The sequence below is a fragment of the Xiphophorus couchianus genome, chromosome 17, assembly GCF_001444195.1.
Source record: "Xiphophorus couchianus chromosome 17, X_couchianus-1.0, whole genome shotgun sequence".
Lineage (NCBI taxonomy): Eukaryota > Metazoa > Chordata > Actinopteri > Cyprinodontiformes > Poeciliidae > Xiphophorus > Xiphophorus couchianus.
This window is the reverse complement of record NC_040244.1, coordinates 14,996,238-15,013,642: the sequence shown is the minus strand read 5'-3', so window position 1 is coordinate 15,013,642 and position 17,405 is coordinate 14,996,238. Positions and strand designations below refer to the sequence as shown.

At 40.9% G+C, this 17,405-nt stretch overlaps 2 protein-coding genes across 5 annotated transcripts in view; one reads left to right on the top strand and one right to left on the bottom strand.

The window, feature by feature from the left end:
* The window catches only part of slc13a4 (solute carrier family 13 member 4), a 39,695-nt gene extending 32,199 nt beyond the window's left edge, over positions 1–7,496 (bottom strand). The window contains exon 1 of the mRNA XM_028044080.1: positions 6,571–7,496. Within this exon, the coding sequence (XP_027899881.1) occupies positions 6,571–6,573 (3 nt within the window). The 5' untranslated portion in view covers positions 6,574–7,496. The remainder of the gene's footprint in view (positions 1–6,570) is intronic.
* The window catches only part of LOC114161052 (sushi domain-containing protein 3), a 55,963-nt gene that overhangs the window by 2,832 nt on the left and 35,726 nt on the right, over positions 1–17,405 (top strand). For 3 of the 4 annotated variants that reach the window (XM_028044104.1, XM_028044106.1, XM_028044103.1), the window contains exon 2: positions 16,467–16,978. In XM_028044104.1, coding sequence (XP_027899905.1) covers positions 16,684–16,978 — 295 coding nt within the window. In that variant the 5' untranslated portion in view covers positions 16,467–16,683. The remainder of the gene's footprint in view (positions 1–16,466; positions 16,979–17,405) is intronic. The other variant, XM_028044105.1, reaches the window with a different exon arrangement.

The window sequence follows — 17,405 nt, the reverse complement described above, 5'->3', positions numbered from 1 at the left end:
GCTGCTCTAGGAAAGCTAGTTTTACTTCCAGTTTTAACTTCTAAAAACATTGGAGAGAAAGACAGGAATATGAATATTCAAAACGTCATCCCAAGTTTATTTCTTTCTACAAACGATTAGACATTTATTTCTGAACTTTTAGGTTTGTGTGTTACAGGTTACATTTCAAATAACTAAAGCAAAAGACGCCAATAGAATATCACAAAAACGCTTAGTATTTCAGGCAGTAAAAATATTTTATTATACAGATTTATTTCAACTCTAGTGAAATATTTCAAGCCTTTATTCTGTATAATTTTGTTGATTATGGCTTGTAGAAAATGAAAACCCACAATACAACACCTCAGACAAGTAGAATAGTGTGAAAAAGGTTTAACGTTGAGTGGAAAGAAAAGGTGTGTATGAGCAACAGGGACAACCACAACAACCACAAGAAAAATCCATTCAAGAGATTCACATCTAGAGACGAGGAATGGAACTACAGATGTGGCATTCCTCGTCTCACGTCTCTCCTGAATCCGAGACTGTCAGAAGTGATTTACCTCCTGGGCTGAGGAGACTTCTTAGTCTAGAAAGGAACAAGTGGAGAGGTAAGAAAAGTCCCCCGCCTTCCTCTACATGTGTTACCCCACGTCTGGCTGTCTAGGTCTAATCTGATGCAGCTGATTGCCTTCCAAATCAGTGTCAAAGCTGCATGGAGTCACTCAAAGCCAGGATCTTCACCCAAATCCTCAGACGACCGATTAACAGACAGTTCTGTGTTTGGTATTCAAGATGTTAGAGACTACAACAGCAGCCTCTGGTTCTAAAATCTTCTTCCATTTCTCCATCACACGTGTCTCTTCACAAGCATTTCTGAAGAGAGATCTCCAATGCATCAATCGACCGTTGGAACAGCATGTCTTTTATTACGTTTGCGATCAACAAACAGCTCTCAAGAACACCTAACGTGGTATTTTCTTGTTGAGGATGCTTTCCCAGGAGCTCCTCTGATTTGCATCAGGCCACTACCCGCTGGCCTTCCAATCCTTTCCATCATCCTGACCTCATCATCCTGAGGCTTTGTCACAGCGGGAGTCGCAGTCAGCCGCTTTAGACCCAGGCGGTGTGCAGAAAGCAAGTTTTTAAGGCTGTATTCAATCAAAGGAGATTTTTTTTTCCTGTCTACAGACCCCAGCTGTGAAGCAGCAAGACCCTGAGATCTCCTTAATGTTCCTGTAATTAAAGGCTTAGTGAGAGTAATGGGTGGACTTGGTTTGACCTGACGTTGAAGCAGATTTGAGCAAGGAAGTCTCGATCGAGGCATGGAATCGAGATGAAGCTGGAAATGACTCAACTTTTCTCGCATTAATCCCAAAGATTCAACCGCTCTTCACAATTTAACACATGATTAATCCTAGAATTATTATCTCAGAAAATGTTTTCACTTCCAAGGCAGAAAGAAATCTATTGGTGGAACAACGTGGACATTCATCACATTGAATGAACCTTGACCTGTACTAGGTTTAGCAGTGCCGAATCGTCCTCCTGGGTGAATTTTTTCACCTAGCAGTCTTCTTGGCCCTAATGTTCCAATCACTGTGGAACCAAATAGACCTGGACTCACCAGGCGACAGCTTTTAGGATTTGTGTCATTGTCCAGTCTGTCCCAGAGACAGAGAAAGTCCTGTCTTGACCACCTTTTATAAATTAGTGAAGAAGTATATCACAATATTGTTTCACTGAATGTTAGTGAAACTTAACCTGGGGATGTGAGGGGGTCCACTGAGACTATTTCCCATCTTGGAAAATCTTAAGACGTCAATTTTGACATTAGAAAACGTCTGATGTTTGTGAGAACAAACTGTGCAGCCAAACATTTTCCATCACCCCAAAATCAAGAACATGTCTTTAAAAGGACAGTTGGCTTAAATCTCACCAGAAAAGACTTTGAAAGTAAACTCAGAAATGCATTGTTTTCCACATTTTATCCATTTAATACACTTGATTTTCTGCCAGTTCACTGGAGCACTGAGTAAATCGAGAAAGGTGTTGATGTAGCTCAGTTGTACCCAAAGTCATATTCCAGGTTTACTTTGAAATAAGGTAACTTTACGAGGCATCACTTTCAGTTCTCTATTCTGTCTCCACTTGGAACTGCTTTCCAAATTCAAACGTGTGTAAATATTTTTGACTTATTGTCAAAACTATACTTTTCTGATTTTCATTAAGTAGAATCGAAGGTGATCGTCTGCAAAGAAAAGCGCATTTCTGGGGAAAATTAGCAGACAGGATTTCTTTTTTTTTAAATATTAAGTTCAAATGAAATTGAATGTTGGATTTGAACACTGCAGTGCCATAGACGAAATAAAGAACAAATATCTCTCCTTAGTTTTAAAGAAGAGCTAGCATACTACTTAATGCTAATACGAATGGCAAAGGTTTGAATACTCCAAGAGATGACTACTCTTTGCCCAGAGATTAGAAAAGTTGCATTTCCATACTAGTAAAAGACAATAAATAAATAAAAAGGCATTTAATACAATAAAAGTATATAGTTTTTTTGTTTCAAAACAAAAAACTTATTACTGTCTCAAAGAAACTTATTCTGCTAGTAAGTGACCATGTCCTTTTTATTCGGGTTTTATAAGTTATTTCAGTACTGAATCAATAAGAAATGAAAATACACATTTAATTTAGTTTATTGAGCCTTAGCAACAAAACGAAAGCCAGATCTACCTCAAATCCTTCACTTTCTTTATAAACACAGGCAGAAAGAAGCTTGCAGACAGATTAGCAGAATATCAAACACGTGAACATATGCAGTGCAGTCAGTGGGTTTTTGGATTATGTAACGGTATTCAGCAGGTTCTAAGATGTCACACAGAGGTTTAGGCTGATATTGTCAGAGCGGCAGATTGCTGTTGTGAACATCCAGGCAGATAAACTGCTGATATTAGTCATTCTGGCTCCTCTGTACAAACGTATCGCTTTACTGCTCATCATGACAGATTGACTGTGTTTCTTCGCCTGGTCAGTAAGATCAGAAGACTGTCTGACGTTTTGAGTGCAGAACATGATTTGACATGAATTGTTCTGAAAGTGAGTGTTTCACTTGGAGTACACCTGGTCTTTGATTTTTATTCTATTTTATTTTATTTTATTTTTAAAGCTGTTTTTCTCGAGGTGAATGCCAAAACTTCGGCATCGCATTTGAAATATTAACTCCATTTCTACAGAAACAAAATGCAGACCAGCTGTTAACGTTACACTTTAAGAGCTTCTCTTCGTTCCACGACTTATTTCTGATTTACATTGATGTTTGTACTTGACGTTTAAACAAAGGTGTGTAGAATTATTCTAACCATGAGGGATGCACTGATAGACGATATTTCCAGATATCAAATATATTCTTTATTTTCCCCCAACACTTTGGACACTGTGTAAAAATCCCTGAAACACAAACAGCAACAATAACAACTGTTGTTCCTATTGACCCAATTTTACTTATCGTACCAATGCCAATAAAAATAATGATCAACATCGGCCGATACCGATGTATTGTGTATCCCTTAAATCCATAGAAGCCTACACATTTCTGTTTAGAAAGTAGGATTTTGTGGTGTAAAAAATAAAATGCATTAATCATGAATCATTTGAGAACTTGGACAGGACAGGGATGTCTGTGAATCCGGGAGGAAGGTTAGTTCCTCCAAGCAGTGGGTTAGTTTGTGCGTCAGCTCAGGAAAACAGACCTTGCACCTGCAGCTGAAGAGGGAAGAGCTGAACAGGTTCTTGGGGAAAGGTTATTGTGTGACGATTTGGGCGGGGTAGTCTCTTGATTAAAACTGTTGTTGGGGGTAAAATCTCTGATCTCTGATAACCCTAACCCTAACCCTAACTCTGCCAGCGGGGGAGGAAAAGGGCCCTGCTTAGGCCTGCTTATTCAGCTCCTTACCACATCTCAGACGAAACCTGTTCCAAATAAGAGTATTGAATATAACTGTTACGCATGTCGTAGATTAACTGTATTAAGCACTAAAATTAATCATTTTTCTTAACAGAACGCTGGGGACTAAATGAATCTAACATGGCGAGACATAATAAACTAGAATAACTAAGAAAGGAATGAATTACAGAAACAAGATTGATGTAACCAAAATAAGAAAAACGAAATAGTGAAACTAGAATAATTAAGAAAGTACCAAACCAGAGTAAAACAAAAACACCAGCTCCTGCAAATAAAAGAAGAGGAACAGAAATAAATAAAACCCAACCAAACAACCCAGGATCCTAACATTATTTTGTTTAAATCCCAAAAAAGAAATAGAATGGTGGTTCTTTGAAATGACAACAGATTTTCTATAGTTAAATGTTTATCAAAGTGACAAGTCATGTAACATTTGTGGCTCTAAAAATGTGTTGTTTTTTTTGATTATCTGGACTCAAGGCAAAGATGGTTCTTCGGACTGTAAAGAATCATCTTTACAGTCCAAAAGGTTACAAAAGGTTTCAGACCTCTTTTGTAAGCTAACATAAACATTTGGGTTTCGTTAGGTCAGGTAAAACCAGTCCCATTGCAACAAAGAAACATACAGGACAAACAACAAGGCACACACACACACACACACACACACACCATCAAACTTATAGCAATTCAGAGAACCCAAATTAAAATAGATGTCATGTGTTTGAAGTGTGGCATGACGCCAGAGTGCACAGAGAAATCCCACGCATGCACAGAGAGAACATTCAAACTAAATGCAGAAAGACTATTAAAGTAGCACTCAGTTTCCCAAAAGTTTTAATAACAAACCTCTTCCGGGGATGTCACTGTGCTGGTTACACCAGCCTTCTCTTCCAGTAGATGTTCCTCCATTTCAGTTCTGTGTAAAACAGACATTCATCACATGCAAAATAGAACTGATGTTATTTGCATAACAGTGGCAACGGTTTCAGTTGTAACTAGATATTTGTAAGAGACATCCTGACTTCACACGTTAGGATTTTAAAACCGTCTTAACGTCCAGCTTTATGTCAGCTAGCTTTACCAAAGTTAAATATTGTCACTAATTCCTCAGAAAAGTTCTCATTTCTGTTTTGATTTTTTAAAAGTCTTCATAAGCTAGGCTAACTATCCAATTAAACAGATGCTTTGTAAACTCATTTATGTTAACAGTAATAAATGAGAATCTTGAAACAGAGGGATGATTTCTGCTTTGTACATTCTAGTCTCAGTAATGACATGATTCTACATACATATATATTTTGTATGTGTTTTGTTTTAGAGGATGAGCAGAAAATGACCGAACAGTAAGTTTTGACAACTTACAACTTTAATAAGCCAGTTGTCACAAACTACAAACAACTCTGAACTCTTTTCTAGAAAGACTAAACCACATGTTGGGGTTGAAACTAGAATATGATGCTTGCATCACAAAATAAAATCACTGAATAGTTATTGTTGCCTGGACTTCAACACAAACTATAAAACAGATTGAGTGCAAGAAGGTGCAATGCTCAAATATACTTTTACAAAGCAAAGCTAGTAAAACAATATTTCTACAAATGTCACCAGCATTTACGAGTCCATATAAGTACAAGTGGAATATATCAAAACTCAAACTTTTTCTTTGGTTTTAAAGTTCTTGGTAAATAGTGGAGGAAATAAATGTCAAAAAAGTGCTTCTCTGCCAGTCAGACAGAACATGGATATAAACAATATCTTCTGGAAAAAAGAGATACTGTAGTTTTCAGAAAATATCCTGACCCAGGTAAGTCCAAAGTGCTGCCCTCTGAAGGATTTTTTACAGCCCCTGGTTCTCAATAAAAGCAGATGAACAATTTTCATCTTCTAGACCAAGGTTTTTACAGAGAACATCTTGAAAAACACAAAGAACAAAATACAGATTTCCATTTATTAATGACACTTTTGCATTCAACTTCTTTGTAGGAACTCGAACCACAAACACGACCTACATTTACTCAAACGTAAACCAAATAAGAAAACAATACTCAACCCTGAAAAGTTTGAAACTTTGCCATTTTTACTTCACTCACTATTTCTGATAGAACACGATCACCCATCAGCTGAATAAATTCCTCACATGTTTGGGAAGAAAGATAGGAGGGTTTCCCTGAACCTGCATTTCCATATTTCTCTATGTGAGACTTCAGAAAAGGATCAAACTCGCTGATTAACTCCAGTATTCCCAGATAATTCCCATTATCAGTTCTTCCAAATGTGTCACTGGCTCCTCTCAGAGCCAGTCCCTCTCTGCTAAAAACTTGACAACAGACACAACTCTTCTCAACACTTCAGTCCAATATGAACACTCTGATTCAAATTGTTTCTGCAGTTCTGTGTCTATCCTCCCGCTGGCTGCTGCAAGTGAAACATATGTCAGCGTTGCTTTTCTACGATGTTCGCTGTTTTCATGCTCTCTCATGCGTTCAGTTGCTGCTTCCAGTCACTGAAACCAGTCTCAAAGTTTGACTGAGTATTAGCATTGCTGAAAATGCGGCATGCAAAACAAAATGCAGCTCCGGTGGATGGAGAGTAGAGCAGCCACGGTCTTTCGATGTACTCACCATTTAACATCTTGCGTTTAAAGTGAGATTTGGAGAAGTGACGCTTTTGATGCTTGTATACCCGGTTCTGATGCTTGAAAGCCAACATTCATATTTTGACAGCTCTCCGGTCCTCGCTCAGCCCAGTAAGCTCGCACGGACTCGTCAATTTCCCCCCAATGCGCCGGATCGGTACTGGACGGATCCACAGTCGTCTTTCCATCTGCGGAAGAAGATCCCGCTTCCACCGACTCTGACTCCACAGACGCCAGTCCAGCCACCGACTCAGTCACGGTTAAAGGTTCTGGCTGGATCTTAGTGCCGGTGTTAGCATAGCTAAGGGTTCGAGGAGCGGCGGATAATGATGTTTCTGCTCCATCTCCGCTAACAGGTTGAAAAAAGCCTGTCAGTTTAGGCATTTTGTTTGGCGCGATGCTCTTTTTCTTTTCTCTTCCTTCTTTTCTGCGCTCCGCTGTCATATTTTCTGTTGTCCGCCATTGTAAAATAATATTCCCTTGACGCTCCTCCTCCCCAATGCGTAAGATGCGTCAAAAGTGGACCAATAACAAGCAAGCATTCAAGATGGACGTTTGCCAGAACAAATTGGAACATTTTTCATCGGTGCTGGCAAAATCATCGTAGTCATTGATTAAATTCTGACACTATCCATTCACAAAATTATAAAACATCCTTCGGGGCCCCCGAAATGCCGGGGCCCCGGGCTGCAGCCCCGGTAAGCCCCTGCTAAAATCCGGCCCAGCCGACAGGACTCGCTATGAAGCCCTGGAGATCAGCCGGGAGACCAACGGGACTTGCCACGAACCCCTGGAGGCAGGCTGCGAGACCGACAGGACTCGCTATGAAGCCCTGGAGGTCAGCCTGGAGACCAACGGGACTCGCTATGAAGCCCTGGAGGTCAGCCTGGAGACCAACGGGACTCGCTATGAAGCCCTGGAGGTCAGCCTGGAGACCGACAGGACTCGCTATGAAGCCCTGGAGGTCAGCCTGGAGACCGACAGGACTCGCTATGACTGACAGGACTCGTTACGAACCCCTGGAGGCAGGCTGCGAGACCGACAGGACTCGCTACTAATCCCTGAGGTCAGCCCGGAAACCAACAAGACTTGTTATGAAACCCCGAAGGCAGTCCGGGAGACAAACAGGACTCGTTACGAAGCCCTGGAGGTCAGCCTGGAGACCGACAGGACTCGCTATGAAGCCCTGGAGGTCAGCCTGGAGACCGACGGGACTCGCTATGACTGACAGGACTCGTTACGAACCCCTGGAGGCAGGCTGCGAGACCGACAGGACTCGCTACTAATCCCTGAGGTCAGCCCGGAAACCAACAAGACTTGTTATGAAACCCCGAAGGCAGTCCGGGAGACAAACAGGACTCGTTACGAAGCCCTGGAGGTCAGCCTGGAGACCAACGGGGCTCGCTACAAAGCCCTGGAGGCAGGCCAGGAGACACTGCTAGCCCCAAGCACCTCATCTGACGCCTAACTAAAATAAAAACAAAACTAGAGTTCATAATATAACTCTATGATCTGGCGACAAAGGAGACCAGAATTCGATGGCCTCAAGTTCCCGTGGCACCGCAGTCCTGCGGGCCTCAAACTCTCCTGCCAACATCTTTCAAGCGTTAAGCTCTTCCGCCATCAGCCCCCAAGTGTCAAGCTTCCCCTGACACCGCAGTCCTGTTGTCCTCAAGCTTTTCTGCCATCGATTAAAGCTTGGAGCCCTCATGACACTGCTTTATTTAGAACTTCAATCTTTCATACCAATACCTGAGAGTGTCAATACACATTTTCAGAAGTTTATTGGAGAAGCCTCCGATCACACGACTCAATACAGGCGGCTGCACCTGTGGCTGGTCTGAAACTGATGGGATGTCTTCGTGGGTTTCCTCTGATGGCTGCTGGTTCAGCTGTTCCATTCTGACCCTCAGGCAATGGCTCAGCTCTACCACTTTAAGCTGCAGGTCAGTGCTCATATTCTCAAAGACAGTGCTTTTCTCCTCCAGGGCGGCTTTTTCCTTCTCCAAGGCTGTGATTATATCCTCCAATGCAGTGCTTTTTTGATTCAGAGCTGTGATCCTCTGCTTCAGGTTGGTGTTTACCTTCTCTAAGTAGGTGCATCTCTCCTCAAGGGAGGTTCTTCTCTGCTCATAGTAGATGTTTTCCGACTCCAAGATGATGTTTACCTGTCTGAAAACTGAGTTTTCCTTCTTCAGGACTTTTTTTCTCTTTTCCAAGGCTGTGTTTTTCTGCAGCAGGGTGGTGTTTTCCTGCTTCAGGGCGATGTTGTCCTGCTCCAGGGTGTTCATTTTCGTCTCAATTGAGGGTCTTTCCTGCTTGAATAAGGTGTTTTCCTTCTCCAAGATGGTGTTCACCTGGTTGAAAAAGAAGTTTTCCTCCTTCAGGTCATTGTTTTCCTTTGCCAAGGCAGTGTATTTCCGCCCCAGGGTGGTGATTTTCTGCTGCAGAGCAGTCTTTTCCGTCTCCAGGGTGGTGTTCTCCTGCTTCAGGTTATTTTTTTCCTTTTCTAAGGCGGTCTTTTCCTTCTCCAGGACAACGTTTTTCAGATCCAAGTCGGTGGTTTTCTGCTCCAGTATGTCGTTATCCTCCTTTAAAGCTCTGTTTATGTCGAGCAGTTTTTTTAATTCCTCATCTTTCTCCTGAAGCAGCTTGTCTTTATCATGTGTAGCTTTTTCCATGTTGACAACTTTTATCTTCAGCTCCTCGTTGCTCAGCTCCTTCTGAGTCTCTCTAGCTGAAGTCTGTTGGTCAGAATCAGAACACGACGCTTTACTGCTCTGATTCATTGTTAATCTGTTTAGTCTGAACAAATCCAAAAGCTGTTCCTTTATTATTATCTTGAAATGCTTTCGTTGTCAATCTCTTGTTCGGATACAATCCTTCTACTTCCTCTCTCTCTTTCTTCTGCAATGGTTATGACCGTAGAGTTCAAGAGTGCAGCGTTGTGATGCAAAGTGTGCATCACTCTTTGTGACATCAATTTGTGTGATGTCACAAATTGATGTCACAAATTGATGTCACTACCTCAGCAGAACAACTAGAAAACTGCTGAAGTCTGAATAAAAACGAATTTTATGGCTGAATGCAGCTCGGCTTAGCTGATGGCTATAGAAGACAGTTGAGCTGGTAACATATCACCAAGGCTTAAATCCACACTTGGGAGACAGCGGCTCTTGAGGACAATGGACTGGCACAGCTGGGTGCGAGGGCCAACGGTCAAACGGAAACATTGTGCCCAAAAACAGAAAAAGGGGAAACGGGCTGACTGGTTGACCCAGCTGATGCATATAGGAAGCCACCAAGTCCGACTCTCTTTCTGGCCATTATCCGCTCACTGGATATGAAAATGGACAACCTCTCTCTAGCTAAGCAAGGTTGGTGGAATCAAATAATGTTCTCACTCTTTGGTAACCTAGCAACTCACTCATTCTTTGGTTACCTAGCAACAGCCTGTTGAGTCACTTTCGCAGCTTTCAGCCTTACCATAATTAGACTATTTCTGTGTTTAAAAGCCGTTTTAATTAGTTATTATTTAGGATTATTTTCTGAGAAATTGAGTTTGATTAGTTTGAATATAATCACTGAAATTCGTGGTTTGGGTAATGTTATCATTAACCCAATCTATATGAGTTTAGAACAACATTTAATTTCCCTTTGGGATCAGTAAAGTTGAATTTTGAAGGCAAAATTTTACCAAGTATTTTTTTTGTCCAGTTTCTAGTGAAAATATCTTAGTACACTTAAAATAAGACAAAACAGACCAATAAGCAACTTTTAAGCAAGACATAGAAGCTTGTTTAAGTAAATAATTCCTTAAAATTGCTGAAGAATTATTAGTTCCATTGACAGAATATGATACTTAAAACAAAACATTTTTCTCCAGTTATAAGTGAAATAATCTGCCAATGGAACTAATATTTTTTCCATCCATATTAAGGAATTAAAACAAGCTCCTATATGTTCCTGAAAAGTTACTCATAATTTAGTTGTGTCTTATCTTAAATGTACTAAGATGTTTGCACAACAAACTGGACCAAAACTACTTGGTGAGATTTTACGTTTGTGCAGTGAGGGAGCTGAAAACAATCGGAACTCATTTTTATTTCCAAAAGATGTGAAAAATGATGTGAAATTCTGCACTAAAATAGAGCGTACTGAAGTTCATAGTTATAATGTGTTTAGATTTGTATTAGTATGATTAATATGTCAGTTATTAATTGGAAGAACAAACACCCAAACAACCATGTCTTATTGACGAAGAGAGGAATCAACATAGTTAAAGAGTTTGTGAAAAAACAATTAAGTCCCATGTCATGGAGGGGGAACACATTTTGTCAAGTGGCTAAAATATATGGTTCCCCCCCAAGTAAGTTTGATAAATAAAGAGTAAATATTACTAAACTCACAAGATTTGTTGCTGATGAAGAGAGGACTAAGAACAGTTAAAGAGATTGTGAGAAAAATAATTATCTCCCATGTTATGTATGGGGAACAGGTGATTTCAGGCAGCTGAAATATGTGGTAAAATAGCGTAAACAGTGAAAATAGCACTTTTATTGTGATAAGTTTTAGTTGTTGCTTAATGTAAGTGGTGTCTGAATAACAGTCAGTAAATGGATACATTTTAATTTACAATTTTATTTCAGAGCAGTTTATGTGTCTGAGGGGTTTTGATGGCAAAAAGTATATTTTTTTTATATTTTGTGATAACTGCTATGAAATGGCATTAAAGTATTTTTTATTTGCATAAGACTTTAATTTTCATTGGAACTTCCAATAAAAAGTATCTTTAATACAGAAATGCCATGTCGAAAATTAAAAGACGAACAAGGATGGGAAACCTTTTATTGTAGTTACTTCCACGCTGTGACCAGCAGGTGGCATTATCAGTCGAAAATCAAATCCCAAAGCATCACTTCAAGAAATGTGCAGAAAATGATAAGCAATGACAATTGTTTTTTTGTTGAAAAAAAAAAAACATTTTATTAAAGAAGTAGGGTGGATTATTCCCAACATTTACGTTACTTTACGAGCTACCCAATGAATTTACAGAACCAGCCGGCGTTCAAGTCCTGACCCCAATTCAGTCAGGTTACACTCATCAGAGAAATGTCTGCACCTTACCAAAGTTTACCTGCTCTGATGGGGGTGGAGGGGAAAAATGTGACTATTACCAAAAAACTGAAATATTTCCTCCACCTGCAGAAGTAAAAGATTTGTCACCGAACGGCAGTGCTGTCGAACACGTACCGATCGGCACCAAATGAACTGTTACTTCTGAAATATTGAAGAGAAACATGAGTCGTTGAAGCAGGTTTTTAAACCATCCCTGATGTTGGATCACGGCTCCCTCACTTCGTGATCTACATCCGAGACTCATCTTGAGTAAATGTAGCGGACCCAACTTAAATGCTCGATTATCACACCTGGAACAGGCGTGCTTCTGAAAAATAAGCTGTAAAAGTAAACATCTTCTGACAAATACTTATTTAGATATTGATTTTTTATTTTTTTATTTTTTAAATGTAGAAATATGTACAATTTAGAAATAGGAAATAGTCCCTGTGGTGACGAGATGCGAGGTTGTTTTTGTTTTGACGATTGTATTTAATGATAAGTCTCTGAGAAGGAAGGAACATTTACAGTTTAGAATGAAAAGGAAAGAAACACATTTAAAATACTAATTAAGTCATTTCAGATTCCTTATTTTTTTGAAAACTATAAATAAATAAGTTATGAAGACTATTCAATGGATTAATTCTGCGCTTAGGTTCTCTGTAAATCCGAGGGTGCATCACTTGTGTGTCTTAGATCTCATATGATTGTGAACAAGCTAAACTGGCAGAGTAATCAGCTTTTAAAAGGGCATACATCACTTTTTTTTTAATTGACAAGAATTTCATTGTTCGGCTGTTTACTTCCATGTTTTGTGCACAGATCAAATTCTTCCGTCAGTACAGACACTATGCTATCATCCACATAGACAATCGGTTCCTCTTTTGAACGAATTATTCAAAAGACTGTTAACTTGAGAAAAACATTCGTAAAGGACCAATCTGTCTTGAAAAAGGAAAAAAAAAAACATTAGAAGAGCTGATTGTAATCGATGTTTCACACTTTATATATCTTATTTGCTTTAACTCTGTAAATATGATATACGCCCTTTTGAGAGAAAGCGAAACATACACTGCCTGGCCAAAAAAAAAGTCGCCACCAAAAAATGGTCACACTCTCTAATATTTTGTTGGACCGCCTTTAGCTTTGATTACAGCCCGCATTCGCTGTGGCATTGTTTCAATAAGCTTCTGCAGTGTCACAAGATTTATTTCCATCCAGTGTTGCATTAATCTTTCACCAAGATCTTGTATTGATGATGGGAGAGTCTGACCACTGCGCTAAGCCTTCTCCAGCACATCCCAAAGATTCTCAATGGGGTTAAGGTCTGGACTCTGTGGTGATCAATCCATGTGTGAAAAAGATGTCTCATGCTCCCTGAACCACTCTTTCACAATGTGAGCCCGATGAATCCTGGCATTGTCATCTTGGAATATGCCCGTTCCATTTGGGAAGACAAAATCCATTGACGGAATAACCTGGTCATTCAGTATATTCAGGTAGTCAGCTGACCTCATTCTTTGGGCACACAATGTTGCTGAACCTAGACCTGACCAACTGCAGCAACCCCAGATCATAGCACTGCCCCCACAGGCTTGTACAGTAGGCACTAGGCATGATGGGTGCATCACTTCACCTGCCTCTCTTCTTACCCTGATGCGCCCATCACTCTGGAACAGGGTAAATCTGGACTCATCAGACCGCATGACCCTCTTCCATTCCTCCAGAGTCCAATCTTTATGCTCCCTAGCAAACTGAAGCCTTTTTTTCTGGTTAGCCTTACTGATTAGAGGTTTTCTTACGGCTACACAGCTGTTCAATCCCAACCACTTGAGTTCCCTTTGCATTGTGCGTGTGGAAATGCTTTTGCGTTCACAATTAAACATACTCCTGAGTTCTGCTGTTGTTTTTCTTTGATTTGATTTGACCAAACGTTTAAGTAATCGCCGATCACAGATCATTCAGGATTTTTTTCTGACCACATTTCTTCCTGGAAGACGATGGTTCCCCACCATCCTTCCAGTTTTTAATGATGCGTTGGACAGTTCTTAACCCAATTCTAGTAGTTTCTGCAATCTCCTTAGATGTTTTCTCTGCTTGATGCATGCCAATGATTTGACCCTTCTTAAACAGACTAACGTCTTTTCCACGACCACAGGATGTGTGTTTTGCCATGGTTGTTTAGGAAATGAGGAGTTACTCATTGCAACAACAACAACAACAACAAAAAGAGAACACAATGCTTCACCTGAAATATGAGGGTGGCAGCATCAGGATCTGGGGTTACTTTTATTCTGAAGGAGTTCAGAATAAATTGAATGAAATCATGAGCAGTCCTAAACACTAATCAGCTTTGACCCTTGACCTTCAGCTGTCTAACAGGAACCTGGAGATGAGGAGGAAGTTTGGTTTTAGTCCTAACTTCATAAATCCAAAAAGTGACTCCACCAGACTTAAGGCTTTGGACTGGCCTAACCAAAGTCCAGAGTTAAATCTGACAGAACAGCTGTGGAGCTCAGGGTTTCTCTCAATCTGGTAGATTTTGGGGAACTTTTGCTGTTGGGACTTGGGAGATATTGGCGAGTCAAGATGCTAGGTAGCCTCCTGAGCAAAGAAAACTGCTGGAAGTGATTCGAAAAGGTGCTTCAGCAAAGAGTCCCTTGATGTGCACAATTACGCAGCCAGGCTTCTGCAGCTTTTTAATTTTTCATATTCTCCCCCAGAACAGTGGTTTCTCAGCTAAAAAGAACAGGAGACATGTCACAAAACGATTTATTATTATTATCTATTGTATATCATAGCCATTTTACAGGGTTACTTCGATTTTTTAAATTATTATTATCATTTTAGAAATCTTTTGTTAAAGTAAACAAAAGTAAGGCATGTTTCAGACTTAGCAGGCAGATATGAAAACATTCAAGAGGCTGTCATTTGATGGCTTAAAATAACTTTCCACTTTGTCCACTTTGGAAAGGCGGTGGCTGTAAATAATGCAGTTTGCACCAGCAGAGCTTTCCTCATCCCCATATCTACAGGCCCAGCATTAGACTAACATTTTGTTGTTTCAAGCGGCTAGCTCTCCTTCCATCTGCATATGTTTTCAAATCTGCTGTTTTCTTTTCTTTTCTATTTTTTTTTTTTTTTATTAAAATGGTCTTTTTTCCCTTCTTCTCGTGTTGACACCATGTTTGCTCTTCTCTCGCTCACCGACAGCATCTTTTCCTGTCCGTTGCATCTTCTATTTTTGGTCCGAGACGCATAAATTATTCACAATTTTTGCACGGACTTCCCGGCCGGAAAGCTATCAACGCGAGCTTTTGTGGGTCATCGCATTACACCTGAACATCCACCCCTGGCACTCACCAGGCTCACACGAAGGAAAGAAACGGCTCCAGTGGAATCGCGTGCCAGGAAGGCGCCGTAGTCACGTTGTTCACCGCACTGATGAAACAAAATGAAAATCCGGACGGTTTGATAAGCTTGTGATCAAAGATTAATTCACATCACCTTAAAGACAGTACACCCCAATGCAGTTCTCGTCACCTGGTTTTCACCGGCTACGTTAATTACACAAATTCACACACTGCGGATTCCACCTTTTCACTATTTGGTGAAAAAACAAATCTGAAGTGAAAATGGAAAGTGTTGGGTTAAATTAAGCGCGCCACTAAAACGACAAAAGATGCTTATAAAATGAGTGAAATGTTTGAATTTGAAAGAGATGTGCTGAAGCTACATGCTAACTGTAAACCTTTTAAAAAACATTAATTAAATGTTTATGAGTGCTTTTAGGCATGAAAAACTGGGAATGTCATCCATCATTCCAATTAAAGTAAAACTATCTAACTAGCTAGCTACCTAGCTACAACATCCATCTGTTAAGTAGCCAACTGCAGGGTGGGCAGGAGCAGACAGCCTGACTGTTTAGCTAGCTGAAATAAACTTGTTAGCTTGTTTGTTGCTCTTTAAAGAGCAGAGCGGCAAAAAGGTTTACGCTCTAAGATTTTTAAAACTGCAAAAGTTAGTATAGTCAGGGTAGGGTTAGGGTTAGGTTGACCAACACCAACAGCCTAACGCCACAGTGCTGGTATTAAAGAATTTGAACGATTAGCCATGACTTGTGGAGCCACAAAAAGTGGCAAATTCTGTCATGACCTCAAACATACGTTGATGCACAGAGCGGCCTACCTAGGGTTTAAGGCTTCACGTAGAGCCAGGCTATTAGCTTCTTCACATTAGCAAACTGCCTTTTTGGATATTCTTTCATAAAATTATGTCAGGATTGTATTTGGAAACAGAAACTGACTCAGACTTTTCAACTACAAACACCTCATGTTAAGTGGCTTTCAGCTGCTGTTTTCATTGTCAAACCTCCTTCCACCAAGTGAGATCGCGCCTTCAGGTTGCTGTTGAGGAAGCTAACATCTTCCCAGTCTGCAATCTTCCCTTACAAGCGGCAGTCTGCACTCGGCTCTGAGAAACAGGTCTCAAGGGTAGACAAGGGACCAGGAATATCTGGACTTAAGGCTGCATGAGTTACAGCTCAGCAAATGAGTTTGTTACGCAACAGCTCAGTCAGCCCAGCTGGAGACCAGGGGGAGAGAGTAAGCCAGCTGAGCGAATGAGTGAGCCCAGGGACAGAGAGTAGAAGGCTGGAGAGAGAATAACAGCGAGTGAGCAGAGAGCGGGGCAGAATACAGCTGGATGCGGCTCGTACGCGGACGTGCTTCCGTCTCTCACATCCCTTTTCTCTCTGTCATGCAGTGCGGCGAGATGATGAGGGGAAACACAGTTTGCTTCTGTCCACAAAGGGTTTGAAGTGAAGGGCATCAAGAAAAATAAAGAAAAAGAGGATAAGAAGAAAGCAACCAACATCCCCCCAGTGAAGGATTTTCCCTTTTTGTTTGCAGCCAGACTATGAGGCTGTGAGTTCGGGTCCTTGTCCCTCTTGCAGAGTTCTTCGTCTTCACCACCTGACACCATGCCACTGAGGGACAGATGGAGGAGTGGAGGCAGCTGCCTCTGGATGCTGCTGCTCCTGCCCATGCTCTGCTGTCTGGTTCTGGCACAGGGCTCCACGCTGAGCCCAGAGGACAGTCGGTCCATCACTGCCGCGATGCTGCCGGAGGACTGGACCAACACCATGGTGCCACTGCAGCCGGACCTGCAGACTGTAGCCCAAACGCCCACAGAGGAACCAGCGGAGGCGCCGACAGAAGACCAGACAGAGGCGCCGACGGAGATGCAGACTCAGGTCTTCACCAACAACTACACAGGTTGGGTCTTCCACTAGTCAGCCACTTGTGTAGTGTTTTCTGCGATTTTTTTTTCTTCTTCAAACTTGGTTTAAGTTTATTTTAAAATGTGTTGTGACTTTTGACTCTCACACTAAAACGATGGTCTTGGTGTGGCAAAGCCCGGCATTAACCTGAAGCAGTCCGCAGTCACAGTGATGCCACCTGGGAAAATCAAGTTCTCATTGGGGAGTTCAGCAAATGCAAAACTTTCCACAACTGAAAAAAAAAACATTACATGAAACATAAATACACATTTATACATTTGGCTGAAACATTTAAACTAATTCTCATCAGAACAACACTGACTGTTTCCAGTTACTTTCCACTCTAGTTTGTTTGTCTTGAATTCCGGTTTGTTTGGTGAGGTGTGAATGTGCAATCCAACTCTGATGGGGACCAAAAAAGC